Source organism: Myxocyprinus asiaticus, chromosome 36 (assembly GCF_019703515.2).
Source record: "Myxocyprinus asiaticus isolate MX2 ecotype Aquarium Trade chromosome 36, UBuf_Myxa_2, whole genome shotgun sequence".
NCBI classification, from domain to species: Eukaryota; Metazoa; Chordata; class Actinopteri; order Cypriniformes; family Catostomidae; genus Myxocyprinus; species Myxocyprinus asiaticus.
Window position 1 is genome coordinate 1052992 of NC_059379.1, and position 15276 is coordinate 1068267.

A 15276-nucleotide genomic window follows, 5' to 3' on the forward strand; every position below is an offset into this window, starting at 1 on the left:
CTTTCTTTTCCTTTTTTAATTGTGACATTATTTTCATGACAATTAAACACATTTCCCCCTGAAATTAAAAGCAAATAATTAAAAGCATTAAAAAAAATAAAGCATTTATTAATTCATACACCTCAGTATTTCTCGTACTCAATTAAATTGAGTTTTTCTGGGGAGAAATATGACCAGGGCATTAGGTTTTTCGTGAGATGCACCTGTACAGGTGTGAATGATGTACCTGCTCTCTCTCTGGAGCTTTTGCAGTTGTATATGGAGTAAGTGTTGTGTTTATTCAGACTGGGCTCCAGGAAGGCCACAGGAAATGCACCCGCAAACGCAGCCAGACACTCACCCAGAGCGGGTCTTTGCCTGCACACAACATCAATACGATACACTATAACAGCTCATACATGCTTCATAACACACATGATCTCACAGACACAGACAACATGTCACGTTACATTTAAAACATGTCATGATGCAGAATCACTGTAATAACTGTGACTTACCTCTCAACATAAATACTTTTACTGGTTCCAAGTGAGTACAAACTGTTTAAAATCCGATAGCAGAACACCTGGACGTCATCCACTGCGAAGACAATATAAATATATAAAAACTGAATTAAAATACCTAAGACGAACTGCTTTTAACACAACGCAATATTCACTCACAAATCAGGTCTTCTCCAAACAGGTTTTGTCCGATGTGTTCAAACAGCGAGGAGAGAACGGGCAGCAGCGCGACGGTCGTGTAGTTTATGATCTGTGTGACGCCTTTCGGTTGCGTGCGCGTGTGCGTGAACTGACCCTGTCGCAGGTTCTCCATCGTCTTCTCCAGATCTTCTGCTGCATTACCAAAAAATACCCACAGGGCCGCTTTGACGGAGTCCTGACCTGTTTTCATCACGGTCCTGGATGCAAAGAAAGATCCGGTCTAGGTCAGTTCAGTGTTCTAGTGGTGTTAAAATACATAACTTAAAACTGCTATACAGCATCCATAGTGAAGAAATATTAACTGCATTGCCATGTCAAGAGACTAGATCTACTAGTTATTTAGTGGGCCTGGGTAGCTCAGTGGTAAAATACGCTGGCTACCACCCCTGGAGTTCGCTAGTTCGCTAGTTCGAATCCAGGGTGTGCTGAGTGACTCCAGCCAGGTCTCCTAAGCAACCAAATTGGCCTGGTTGCTAGGGAGGGTAGAGTCACATGGGGTAACCTCCTCGTGGTCGCTATAATGTGGTTTGTTCTCGGTGGGGTGCGTGGTGAATTGTGCGTGGTTGCCGCGGTGGATGGCGTGAAGCCTCCACACGCGCTATGTCTCCATGGCAACGCGCTCAACAAGCCACGTGATAAGATGCGCGGGTTGACTGTCTCAGACGCGGAGGCAACTGAGATTCATCCTCCGCCACCCGGACTGAGGCGAATCACTATGTGACCACGAGGACTTAGAGTGCATTGGGAATTGGGCATTCCAAATTGGGAGAAAAAGGGGAAAAATCCCCCCCAAAAAAATAAAAATATGTGTATTATTTAGTAGGAGAACATGCACTTCTTGTACTGTATTGTGAATAACTGAATATAGTCACTCTGCTGCATGTTGTGACTAACAATGCCGTTTACCTGCAACTACTTTCACAATATAACAGAACCTTGAGTATTGCTTAATGAACCAGTGGTTTTGGACTTTAAGGGCTTGTTTTATTCTCAGTCAGTAGGTTAAAGTGAAGTGTGTGAGATTAACCTGGCATCCAGCGTCTGACCCAGTATGTGAAGACAGTTCACTATGGAGGTGGCATCATTCCCTGGGAGAAACAGAAAAACATAATTACACCACTAATTGATTAACTAGATGACAAGTGACTTTTTTTACCAGCTGACATTACTTTTAAGTAATGTCAACCTTTCAAAGTACAATTAATTTTACGTCTTTGCACTTCTTTTTTTTTTTTTTTTTTGATCTTGTTACATTTTACTGAACCTTTACATTTGTACTTCTTTTTATATAACAAATACTCATTTTATTTTAAATTAATCACTGGCATTTCTATATATCCAGATCAGATGCTGCGCTACAAATAAAGTTGTAAAATTTCCCTCATGGTCTATATTATCCATCATATTTTGTTTTCATTTCCCTGCTAATTTTATAAACGTAGTGGGAATGCCCAATTCCCACTACTTAGTAGGTCCTCATGGTGGCGCGGTTACTCGCCTCAATCCGAGTGGCGGAGGACAAGTCTCAGTTGCCTCCGCTTCTGAGACCGTCAATCCGTGCAATCTCGTTGTGCATGACACCGCAGAGACTCACAGCATGTGGAGGCTCATGCTACTCTCCACGATCCACGCACAACTCACCACACGCCCCATTGAGAGCGAGAACCACTAATCACGACCACGAGGAGGTTACCCCATGTAATTCTACCCTCCCTAGCAACTGGGCCAATTTGGTTGCTTAGGAGACCTGGCTGGAGTCACTCAGCATGCTCTGGATTCGAACTCATGACTCCAGGGGTGACAGTCAGCGTCAATACTCGCTAAGATACCCAGACCCCCATTGGAAATCTAAATTTTAAAAAAATGACATAATAGCACAATCGCCTGACATGTGAGACTAAGCGTGCTTACGTTTAATTTATGTTTTTCCATTAGTAATTAAAAGGCCAATATAATTATCATACATTTATTTGTTTTCTTATGTTCTACACTGAAGAACTAAAACTCTTCAATAACATTATTCTTGCAACTTATTTCCGGTTCCTTAAAGGAATATTCCGGGTTCAATACAAATTAAGCTTAATCGACAGCATTTATTGCATAATACACAAAAATTTAAGTCAACTCGTCCCTCCTTTTCTTTATAAAAGCACAAATGTGTGTTCCAGTGAGACACTTACAATGGAAGTCAATGGAGTCAATCTGTAAACATTAAAATACTCACTGTTTCAAAAGTACAGACACAAGACATAAACAATATGTGTGTTAACAAGAATCACATCTGTGGAAAGTTATATCTAATGCTGGAATTACAGGGTGTTGTTCTCATGGCAACGAAGTTGTAAAATTGCCTATAACTACACACAGATGCGGTTAGTAAGTGATTTTATCACAGTAAAATCATGTTAACACACATATTGTGGTAATCAACATTATGCCACAAATGCTGTCGATTGAGCTTAACTTGTACTGAACCCGGAATATTCCTTTAATAAAGAGTGCTGTGAGCTGAAAAGAGTAATTTTCTCACTGCCAGTTAAATAAGAGCATGCTCTCTCCCAAACTCACTGCATCAGTAAAGTCAGAATTTGAAGAACCTACCAATGGATCACTTCTAGCTGTCTCTACACAGTAAACTGAGATGTGCGAGATAGTATTTTCATATCCAACGTAATTACGCAGAGCAGCTTTAACTTAAGTGTTTTCAAGTGTTCTGTTTTTTTGGATGATGTCAAGTGGATCTATGATGTCTGACTTTGTAAGCAATGTATATCATATTTCACAAATGCTCCCAGGATAATTCACACTGACATGCATCATTATGCTGCGGAGAGCTGCCAAAATATGACTTTCCTTCACACTGCACGCGTGTTCTGTGCCAAAAAATGACAAATGACTTGAAATCTGACACTTCAAACTACATATGATTTCATGTGTGTTGTTTTTGCGGTTCAAACTACAAACAACTACACATATCTGAGTTAAATACACCACCGTTATCAGATTTGTGTTGCCTGAGTTTACACACTGAGCTCGTTTACATGGACACCAGAAATCCGTTTATTGCGAGAAAGCTGCTTCAGACTCGAAATCGGCGTATGGGTTTACATGCACTGTGTTCACAGCTTTCTCTGTACTCTCGTATACATGCAGCTTTGTCGGTAAGCAGCTTTCTAACAAACAAGGGATCTGTGGAAGTCTTCGGTATTTTATCATGCGCTTCTTCATTTTATTTTTTATAAATATTCCAAAGTTGTTGCTGTTTTTGCATCGGAATTGTGCTTCGATAGTGGGGTTACCCTCTTACATCAAAATCCGGGATTCACAGGAGCAATAATTGTTAATTGATTGGCAATAAAGCTCATTCTGATTCTGATTCTTATTGCTCCTTGAGCGCATATATGCCATGACGATATTTTAAACTGCTGTATATAAATGGGTATATTTTATAGTGTATATGTGTTTCCCACTGTACTCCCAGAAGTGCTGTATTCTTTCCGCTGTGTTGACTTGTTGATATGACGTATGGCTCCATGCTATGATGATAAATATCAAGCACATGTGCACTCTTCAAACGCCCATCAGGCCACTGCTTATGCATTTACATGACTACATAAGCCGCATTCTCCAGGAGAAACCTGGGTGTGTTAAACCGCTTTAAATGCCGTGAGGAAAACAGTGTTCTAGTTTCAGAGCACCGCTTACTGCAAAAAACCTGGAATATACCGTTTTCTTAAGTGCATGTAAACTTGGTCACTGAGCCTGTTTACATGCACACCAAAAAGCTGATAACTCCCAAAAAACATCTTATTTAAAAAATACAACAAAGCTAGAAAACTGCATTTGCAGTACATGGGATTTGAAATAATCGAGATGTTCTCTGCTTTTGATGTCAAACCGTGAAGAAACACGCGCTTGTGCACATATTAGGAACGCCAATAAAACTGTTTACATGCAACACGAAATCGGAGAAATGGGCAAAACTTTACCCGTGCCGACTGCTGTATTTTAACGCCGTTTACGACCTTACACCGATAAAGGAACAGTGTTTAATGCATTTACATGAACATACACCCTGTCGGCTTGTTAAGCATAATAACATGCATGTAAATGCACTCTCTGTCTTTGTTCCCAATGTTTTAGTAGACTTTTATCTGATAAAAAGGTGCTGTGATACTTTTTTTAAATGATAAATCAAATTATTGTCTTTGAAAGCAGACTTCATTAATTACTACACAAGTAATATTTTCTAACACTTTCAAACCAAAAGGGATTTTCTTTTTTTTTTCCAATATGGAATGCCCAATTCCCACTACTTAGTAGGTCCTCGTGGTGGTGCGGTTACTCACCTCAATCCGGGTGGTGGAGGACAAGTCTCAGTTGCCTCCGCTTCTGAGACCGTCAATCCGCGCATCTTATCATGTGACTCGTTGTGCATGACACCGCGGAGACTCACAGCATGTGGAGGCTCATGCTACTCTCCACGATCCACACACAACTTACCACACGCCCCATTGAGAGTGAGAACCACTAATCATGACCACGAGGAGGTTACCCCATGTGACAACCGGGCCAATTTGGTTGCTTAGGAGACCTGGCTGGAGTCACTCAGCACGCCCTGGATTCAAACTCGTGACTCCAGGGGTGGTAGTCAGCGTCAGTACTCGCTGAGCTACCCAGGCCTCCCCAAAAGGGCATTTCTTATCACCAGGTGGCACTCGTTAGAAATCATCCATGGAGACACCTGTTAAGATCTCCTTCTTGAGCTGCACCAGCTCTGTTATGGATGGCGATTTTAAAACACTGACTTTAATCATTTAAAGTTGGACATAAAACAGAAAACATAAGCTGAGCTTTGATAATCGGCTCTGGGAACTTTATTGAAGTGCTGCTTTCAAGACGCTGAATCGATTTGACTAGAACCATCAGCATGAGTCTCAGAACACACACAACATGCAAAAACATCTATAAACACACTTCAAACACACACACTGCCTTACCAAACAGAGATATCCTGTGTCTGACCAGAACTCCCAGTTTGCAGAAAAGACTGAGAGTCAGATGGAAACATGATAAATTTGGAGGGGAATTTAAAGAGGAAAGAGACTGAAAATAAACAAAAGTGTAAAAGGAGAACAAATCGTACAGTACAGCGGCATTTAGGAAACCGAAGAAAATAGAATGTCACTTCTATGAGACTTCTATGAAGTGCTGAAATGAGTTTATGGGTTCAGAGAAACACGTCACCTGGTCACCATCTCCTTCTCTTTATTGGAGGCGTGACCGCCGCTGCTGATCGGCCGAACTGCAGTAGACAGGAAGTAGAGCCGGTGGTTTTTAAAATACTGATCCACCAACGGCAACACAACCTGAAGATAACAGCATGATGATCACTGAATGAACTCAATGCAGATGATTCCATCAACATAAATGGGTGTTTCTTCAACTTCGGGCACTTTCACGTCCCAGGGGTTGATTTTTATTTAATGAACAGATTTCAACTCATTTTTAATTCAGTCAAGAACTTCCACATGTTTGAAATGATTTTCCTTAAATGAAATTACCAAGTAATTTCAATTTAAATACTTCAAGTAGAGGGAACATAACTGAATCAAGTAAACCCAACAAAATTTGACATGTAAAAACAACTCAATTTAATAAAGCATGCTGGGAACTAGAAATTCTCTGCCAAGTTTCAGTTAACCAAAAACATTCATGTTGTCCCAACTCAAACAGATTAAGTAAATCTGACAGAAACTTTTTTAGTTGAATCAACTCAATAAATTTAAGTTCCCTTGGTTACATAATTGTTTCTGAGTAATATGAACATGGGAGGATTGAGTAAAACTGACAATAGTTTAATTGTTTATTTATTTTTTTTAGTGTACTTGTTAACCAAGTGAACAAAGTGTAAATGAAGAGCATTGCTTAAAATAAAATATGAAACAAATGAAATATCACATTTTAACTGGTCGTCACTTCCAATCAAATTATTGACAAATTATGCAAAAACTGTGAAAATATGATTTAATCATGTGTATTTAGGATACATCAAATGTTAGCTGTGAAATGAGCCTCAACAAGACAAAAGAATCTGTCATTTTATTTGAAAAGTGTTAAAAATGTCATTTCCATCAGTGTCATTTCCAGCACAGAATTCTTTGTTAGTAGACAAATTAAATCTACTAGTGAGAGTGTGATCAAAGGTCTTAATGACACTTTACTTTCTAGATGTCCACGTTGCTGAAAACGCCTGAAGTTGAAGAAACACACTTATTCGTATGTAATAACTGACTGATATGCTGTGTGTAAATGCAAACATGTCAGGACAATCAGACCTTTCCAAAGAACTTGACCTGCTGCTCGTGGGGGATTTTGTCCCCTTTAGATCGTATTCCAACATCTAATAAAAAAAGACAAATAGTTCAGCTGTGAGGTCATGTTCAGGATTTACACTGCAATAAACATAATTTAATATTTAAAGATAAAGATGAGTGTTTAGATGAGTGTCTCACCGAATTCCAGCATGTGTTCATGGGCTTCATCCACATACGTGATCAGCTGCTGCAGAAACGTGTACGCAAAGCGCTTCTCTATAGACGGAGTGTCCAGATCCTGTTCTTTCACAGCCCTGAAGAGTTCACAAACACACAACACATCTAATAAACACACCAGCGGACCCAGCAGGAATCTGCAGTCTTTTTGAAAATCTTCATGTTTGGGGGAAACATGATGTTCTTTTTTTTTTCCTCCCCTTTTCTTCCCAATTCCCAATGCGCTCTAAGTCCTCATGGTGGTGTAGTGACTCGCCTCAATCCGGATGACGGAGGACGAATCTCAGTTGCCTCCACATCTGAGACCAGCAATCCGCGCATCTTATCACGTGGCTTGTTGAGTGCGTTACCGCGGAGACATAGCATGTGTGGAGACTTCACGCATTTCTCCGCGGCATCCACACTCAACTCACCACACGCCCCACCGAGAACGAACCACATTATAGCGACCACGAGGAGGTTACCCCATGTGACTCTTCCCTCCTTAACAACCAGGCCAATTTGGTTGTTCAGGAGACCTGGCTGGAGTCACTCAGCACACCCTGGATTCGAACTTCCGACTCCAGGGGTGGTAGTCAGCGTCAATACTCATTGAGCTACCAAGGCCCATGAAACATGATCTTCAAAAAAATCTGACATTGCTGTTGTACGTCATCTTACAGTGAAACCTAGTGGCCTGGATGAAGCATAATTTTACCCTTGTGGGACCTTCGAGACATTTTTGTCTACTTCATTTGAGTTTTTTCGATCATTTTGGCTGTGTTAATGCCAACAGCATACATTTTGGCAAAGGTGTGTATTTTTGGAGGGAATTTTGATATTTCAACCTCAGGTCCTATAATACATCTATAATACACTGTGTGCACAAAATAGTTACACTCAGGACCTTCAGGACAAAAATGTCCCCATTGAAACACATTAAAACTGCAATATATGATCCCAGTGCCATTAAAGCATAAAATCATGAATTCTATGATATTATGGTTTCATTACGGAGCCCTGGCTTCAACATTTACATTTGTAATATTTTCCACCAGATGGCGCCATTTTTCTCATGTTTAGCCTATGGAGCAAATACAAGCTTTTCCCCTATTTTCTGTTTGCTGTATTATAGAGCACTGCAGGCCAACTGAATAAATGATACAGCTAAAATTGTGTGTGTGTTTTGTATGTGTGTATTGAGAAAGTGTGTGTGTGTGTGTGTGTGTGTGTGTGTGTGTGTGTGTGTGTGTGTGTGTGTGTAAAAACAGCAGTGGCATTCTGTAAACAAACTGGCATTTAAAGGGTTAAAATCCTGAAAATGAATGAATATTTGGTAGTTATGATCAGGACTGATGTTGGTTAAAAAAAATCAGTGAAAGTGGAAAATAATATTAATATATAATATTTTTATGGCAGTTTTTGACGTAGACATTTTTGTCTTCTAAGGTCCTGAGTGTGATTTAATTGTTTTTTTTTTTATCTGACACTGCACAAAAAATAATAATGCATCAAAATAAATGTTGTTGCTAATCATTGACATATCCCAGACTGTGATAAGTTTACTGAGATTAAGCAGTAACTAGTATTTGGCTGGTCATGTGATTCCAACATGGCCGCCCCCGTGAGGGGACCCTCTAAGGTTACTGATATGACCGATTCTTCATCTCATGTGAGCGGTCATGACTTTATACATATGCTTCAAAACTGCAAATAATTTTTGGAGTAGTAAACATTTTTTAATGAGTAAAAAATGACCGAGTGCACCTTTAAACCAGTGGTCAACAGATAACAGCTTTCTAAAGGCTAATTCTGATGCTGATGTCCAGTGAGCCGGATGGCCGATGTAAATATACAAACAATTTTACAGCAAATTTTATGAAGACAAAATTAGTTGTTTTACACAATTATATACATGTTTTTGCTAATCGGCCAAAATGGCACAATTTTCGGCCTTATATTGTCCAAAAGGAATATAACAAACTTAAACCTACATGTTTGTGTGTGCATGTTTGGATCTTTATAAAAAAAAGGAATATGATGAAAACATATTTTCATTTTAAATACTTAATCAGTCCTTCTTTATGAGAAATTAATGCATGGAAATGTTTCATGAATTACACATATTGTTTAATAAAAACATACACTTTGTAAATGAGATTCTCACCTTGACACGGTGTATCCGTTGATCTGAAAGAATTTAAGGATGTCTTGTGCTTTTTCCCGATCTTTGGATTTCTCTTTGGCGGTTAAAGTGTCGTAAGGAACCAGTAACGGGTGACTCCCCCCACCTGACAAAACGAAACACACACATATCACAAAGCAAGACACATACAGCAAAATACAACCCTACAGTGCCGTCTTATGGCAGCCCTCTGATTCATATGTTCATTTTAGCACAGTACTTGTTTAGTCCAATGTCACCTGAAAGCTTAAGTAAATCTGAAAGAAGCGATTTCTGTTAGTGGAAATCAACTGCAACCCTGAAGGAGCATGTAGTTAATTACAACTAAACGCCAGTGAATTATAAAGTACACTAGATTGTACATGCAAAACCTTTATCATGTGAAGTTCTGGCTCAAATAAGACTCATTAAACCATAAACACTAGCATAAATCAATAGCTCTGTCCAAACCCAAGTGAGCTGCCTACTTAGACAGCATTTAAAGGCATCATAAGTTTGCATTCGATGCAAAGACTTTTCCAAAATGTGAGCAGCAACGTCATGAGGTGCTGCCAATGTAGAGCACTTCAAATCAGTCACTTGTGAGGTTACAGACTTAGAAGGCAGCTGCCTATGTAGACAGTAGACAGCAAGGCAGCTCACTAGGGTCTGGAAGAGCACTAATGTGTCTGCACTTGATTCTGATAATCCAGTATTATACTGTAACAAAAATTCAAATAAAGAGATATTAGTTTGAAGGTTTTGCTGATGCTAGGATGTTTGTAAGATTGATTTTAGCTTTGGAAACACTTGCTCGACATCTGCTCTACCTTTAGATTCCAGCTCCAGTTTTTTCTTCTGAGCCCAGATGTTGTGATAGTTCTCCGCCAGCAGCTCCGCCATCGACTGAAACGCAACAACAGAACAACTGCAGGTTTTCGAAGAGTTTTCTTTACGCTTTTTGAAGAGTTGAACTAGAAACAGTAAACTTGTGTCACTCACATGCAGGTCTCTGGATAGCGTGACGTTGCTCATGTCAACAGGCTGCGGGCTGAACCCGTAAGCCCCTTCTATAGACCGCTGCAGGTGACACAGTAGGTCAAAGGTCACATACACCAAATCTGAACAAGAGTTATCCTGCGTCCGAAACGGCTTACTGTCACAGTACGTTCTTTTAGGTATGCATGTGAGTAGTTTGACTAGATTTTGGACATACTTGATCCAGGTACGTGGGTATTGTCTCATGACCCGAATATATGACGTAAGAACAACAACCGCGAAAACTATCCGCTCAGGTTTTGCTAAACAAGCACCATTTAAGCACAATGAACAATTCTGGCATACTGTTTTTGGCATACTATATAGTAGGGAAGTATGGGTATTCGGACGCAGCATTACTGTCCTATGCTAACCAGAAGTGATGTTTCTGAAATGTTTACAATGCTCTTTTGAATGTATATTTTTTGTGTAAACGATCCCCTTAAAGGGATATTCCGGGTTCAATACAAGTGAAGCTCAATCGACAGCATTTGTGTAGCATAATGTTGATTACCACAAAAATTAATTTCGACTCGTCCCTCCTTTTCTTTAATAAAAGCACAAATGTGTGTTCCAGTGAGACACTTGCAATGGAAGTCAATGGGGTCAATCTGTAAACATTAAAATACTCACTGTTTCAAAAGTATAGACACAAGACATAAACAATATGTGTGTTAACATGATTTTACTGTGATTAAATCACTCACTAACCACATCTGTGGAAAGTTATAACTAATTTTACAACTTCGTTGCCATGACGACATAAGGCGGAACAGTTGTCTACCACAAAAATTACGATTTAAACAACTTTACAGCTCAAGTTTTAACAGAAGAATTAATGTAAGTGCTTTTATAAAATTATAAACATCACATTTCTGCCTTATTACCCTCCAAAAATTGACCCCATTGACTTCCATTGTAAGTGTCTCACTGGAACACACATTTGTGCTTTTATAAAGAAAAGGAGGGACGAGTCGAAATTAATTTTTGTGGTGATCAACATTATGCCACAAATGCTGTCGATTGAGCTGAACTTGTATTGAACCCGGAATATTCCTTTAATTTTGAGGAATTTAGACAGGAAGTCCACAGAGCATCAATAGAGCGCAACAGTGCCCGCCCAATTATTCAACCATCTTGGTTCAGAGAGTATTTTTACCATCAATTTTTTATGAACCAAACAATTACTTTCATTTCTGTATAAAATATTCAGTTATGTACAAATATATACGTAGTTAGAGAGCGACTCCATTGCATCATTCACAGTGCGTATTGCGAGTGGGAGGTCGCTGCAGAGCTCTTCTGGCGCACTTTGTTTACAGCAGTTCTCTTATTGGTGGATCTTTCATTAGGATTATGGGTAGTGTAGTTTTTAGCAGGAATTCTGCAATTAAACATGCCTTATTAAAAGTGAAGTTTAAATAAAGCAGACTGATGTCTTCAACAGAATCATATATGGTAGGTCTGCTTTTAAAGGTTTATTAGTTACCATTAAAAATAAATTTATCTATTAAAAAAATGGAATGGGACCGTTACTTCCCGAACCAGACTGTTACGCTCTATTAAGTGTTTTGAAGCAGTACACAGTGTACCAGTGTAAATGGTGTAAATATTGTGGTTCTGACCTGACTGGACAGAGATATTCTGCGTGTGCGGTTGTGTAATGTGGATGCGTCGCTCTCTCTCGTTCTCTCGATGCTCCATCCCCACGACAGCATCGTCTTCAGACTCTCTCTGATTGGCCAGCGGTAAGCCTCCTTATCCTGAAACACAGAGGCATGCTGGGAAAATGCTGTGGTGCATTTACACTCCATCATCACTCAGTGAGAAAGCTGATTTATGATGAATTCTGATCACGCAAGGTTTCTGTACCTTCTCAGAGAGACATTTGTAGGGCTTCAGCAGAGGATGAACTTTAGATGATTCACACTTCTGATCTCCATGAACCCAACCAACAGCAAACTACACACACAGACAGCAACAACAACTACATTAACAGAATTAAACAAACAATAGAGCTGGGTAAAATTACAGATTTTCTGATTAATCTCCACCTTTGACCAGCCCAACCGGTAGGTGGCGATATGCACGAAGAATCAAAATCGCCAAAAACAAAAGAAGAAGAATGTGAAAGTGAAAGGGGAGATTTATAGTAAAAAAGGACTTTAAAATGTATCTGTTTCTCACCCACACCTATCATATCACTTCTGAAGACATGGATTATACCACTGGAGTCTTATGGATTACTTTTATGCTGCATTTATATGCTTTTTGGAGCTTCAAAGTTGTGGTCACTATACACTTGCATTGTTTTGACCTACAGAGCTGAAATATTCTCCTAAAAATCTTCATTTGTGTTCTGCAGAAGAAAGAAAGTCAAACACATCTGGGATGACATGAGGGTGAGTATATAATGAGAGAACTTTCTTTTTTGGGTGAACTGTCCCTTTAAAGTTTACTTCATCTTTGGTTGCATTGATAATTATATCTGTTAAATAAGTAGCAATTAAACTGCATAGTTTGGGCCCTGTTGTTAATTTTTTTAATTAATATTTTCATAATGTACCAAGTTAGAAGGCCCCTGTATAATTAACAGCATTAGATGAGAATTTATTTAATATAAAATGCAAAATGGACATTTTTACTGAAATATCCCGTATCATCAAAATCAGAATCGAAAGCTTGTGAATCGGAATTGAACTGAATCTGTATTGATACCCAGCCCTAACATACACTATCAGCGAAACTGCAAAAGGACAGTAAAATAAATACTCTACTTATAAATAAACAAGGATATAATTCAATAATAATAAAAACTAAATCAGCTCTGTTTGGTTGTGACATGCAGACCTTCTCCATTGACCATTTCTCATGAGAATATTCTGCATATTTATTGATGAAATGATCGAGTTTCTCAGGAACAACAACGCTGCAAAAACACAAAAACAACCTGCATTAGAGCAGAAACATTAATACACATCTGAAAAACATCCGTATCAACAATGCATCAAAAAATCTAAATATCAAATATCTTCTTTAAGGTTTTGGCTGTGAGAGAGATTTAGTGGTGACTCACCTGCTGGCGTCGGCTGGTTGAGGGTTGAAGTTTCCTTCGGCGTCCATCGATGACTGTTTCTCCATCATCGCCACATAGTTTGACTCCATGTAATCAGGAGGTAAAGCTCCGCCCACCGCGCTCAGACACGGCAATGCCAACTTAAACAACTCCACATCATATTTCTGCAAAGAATATATACATTAAACATAACATAAACATATTTGGGAGTTTCTTCACTTTAAGCACTGTGGACTTCTAGACAGTAAAGTCTCGTTGAAACATTTTTCACATTTTTTATTTTTGATGTGTCTGCTAACAATGTCCAACAGTGTGTGTACATGCATCACAGGAGATTTCCCACCACAGTGTCATTTCCAGCACATCTCGGGGCCTATTTTAAGAGTGCTAATTGCAGCACTATGCCATAAGTCATACATGCAAAGTCAGTGGGCGTGGCCATGAAGTTTTGGTATTTTCGTGCGAGCATGCACTAAGTCTAGGCTCAAGTGGGTTTGGCGAAATTACACATGCAAAGCGCTAATGGGCTGGATCAAGTGCATTTGAATTCTGAGGTTCTTCTCCGGTTATTGCAGCATCTGTATCCTATTATACAGTCCATTCCCTGCCAAGCACCAGCGATATAAACAAAGACAGCACATTCATAAGAAGTTGGTAGTGTAAATGAACTGTATGCAATGAAATAGAAGAATTGAAAAATATTTTTTTTCCATGACAGTGACACGCTCCTTTTATACTCGTGGAAAACATGATTCTCGTCAAGATTTGGAAGCAGGCTCCATTCAATTATCGAGAATGTAAGCATTATTAATCATTTTCATCTACTGACACACAAATCATGGTTAGTATTAACAGTGATTGTATTGGAATGCACTTCACTTAAATTCATTCGTTGAAACATTAAAATATTTCTGTATTCAAATTACACATCAAACGAAACGAAAACATAATTAAAATAACAAAATGGTCAATAAAATCATACCAAATCCAAACATATTATCCTATCTGACTTCTTCCTTCTGCAGTGACTTAAAAATCACCATGATAACAGGTGGAAAAATATTAATATAACTTACATCATAAATACAGCTGTAAATATAAACATAATAATAATAACTGAAAAATAAACATGACCTATAGATAGTTTAATACAAATTTCATACATTTTTGTTTCATAAAACAGCTACAACGGTGACTGTCAGGGACATAATTTGATGTTTCACCATATTTTCAGAGTTTGGACTTTATCACCACCTGCTGGTGGAATCTACAAACTGCAAATGCAGGAACTGAGTTTAGACTTTGTGCTGAAAATAGACGTGCCTCTGAAACATCTTAACGCAATGACACTATTTCTCAGGAAAATAGCACATTGCGTTTCATTAACATACAATACACCCACAGTTTGCGCACAAACACACACAGATAGCGCAAACACTTGTGCCCGCTTTGCACTGGCACATAATTTGCGCTTAGAATTAGCGCTCTCACGAAAATTGAATAAGACTTTGTGCACGGTCGTAGCATGTAGTGCTGTGCTTTGCGCACTCACGAAAATATAGCCACTCAAATTCTGTATTGTGTTTAATAGAATTTTGTGCTGGAAATGACGCTGTTGGAAATAAAAAAATTGGCTTTTTTTTTTCTCCCCAATTTGGAATGCCCCAATTCCCAATGCGCTCTAAGTCCTCGTGGTGGTGTAGTGACTCGCCTCAATCCGGGTGATGGAGGACGAATCTCAGCTGCCTCCGCTTCTGAGAC

General features: G+C 39.0%; 1 protein-coding gene across 1 annotated transcript in view; it reads right to left on the reverse strand.

Moving 5' to 3' along the window:
- LOC127426695 (ryanodine receptor 2) overlaps positions 1–15276 on the reverse strand; it is a 204847-nt gene that overhangs the window by 54504 nt on the left and 135067 nt on the right. Inside the window, exons 53-67 of the mRNA XM_051673656.1 lie at positions 13516–13679; positions 13290–13368; positions 12312–12401; positions 12065–12202; positions 10404–10481; positions 10232–10307; positions 9405–9528; positions 7220–7335; positions 7043–7107; positions 5952–6073; positions 5705–5754; positions 1732–1792; positions 663–901; positions 498–579; positions 227–357 (exon numbers count right to left, since the gene is read on the reverse strand). Coding sequence (XP_051529616.1) covers positions 227–357; positions 498–579; positions 663–901; positions 1732–1792; positions 5705–5754; positions 5952–6073; positions 7043–7107; positions 7220–7335; positions 9405–9528; positions 10232–10307; positions 10404–10481; positions 12065–12202; positions 12312–12401; positions 13290–13368; positions 13516–13679 — 1615 coding nt within the window. The remainder of the gene's footprint in view (positions 1–226; positions 358–497; positions 580–662; positions 902–1731; positions 1793–5704; positions 5755–5951; positions 6074–7042; positions 7108–7219; positions 7336–9404; positions 9529–10231; positions 10308–10403; positions 10482–12064; positions 12203–12311; positions 12402–13289; positions 13369–13515; positions 13680–15276) is intronic.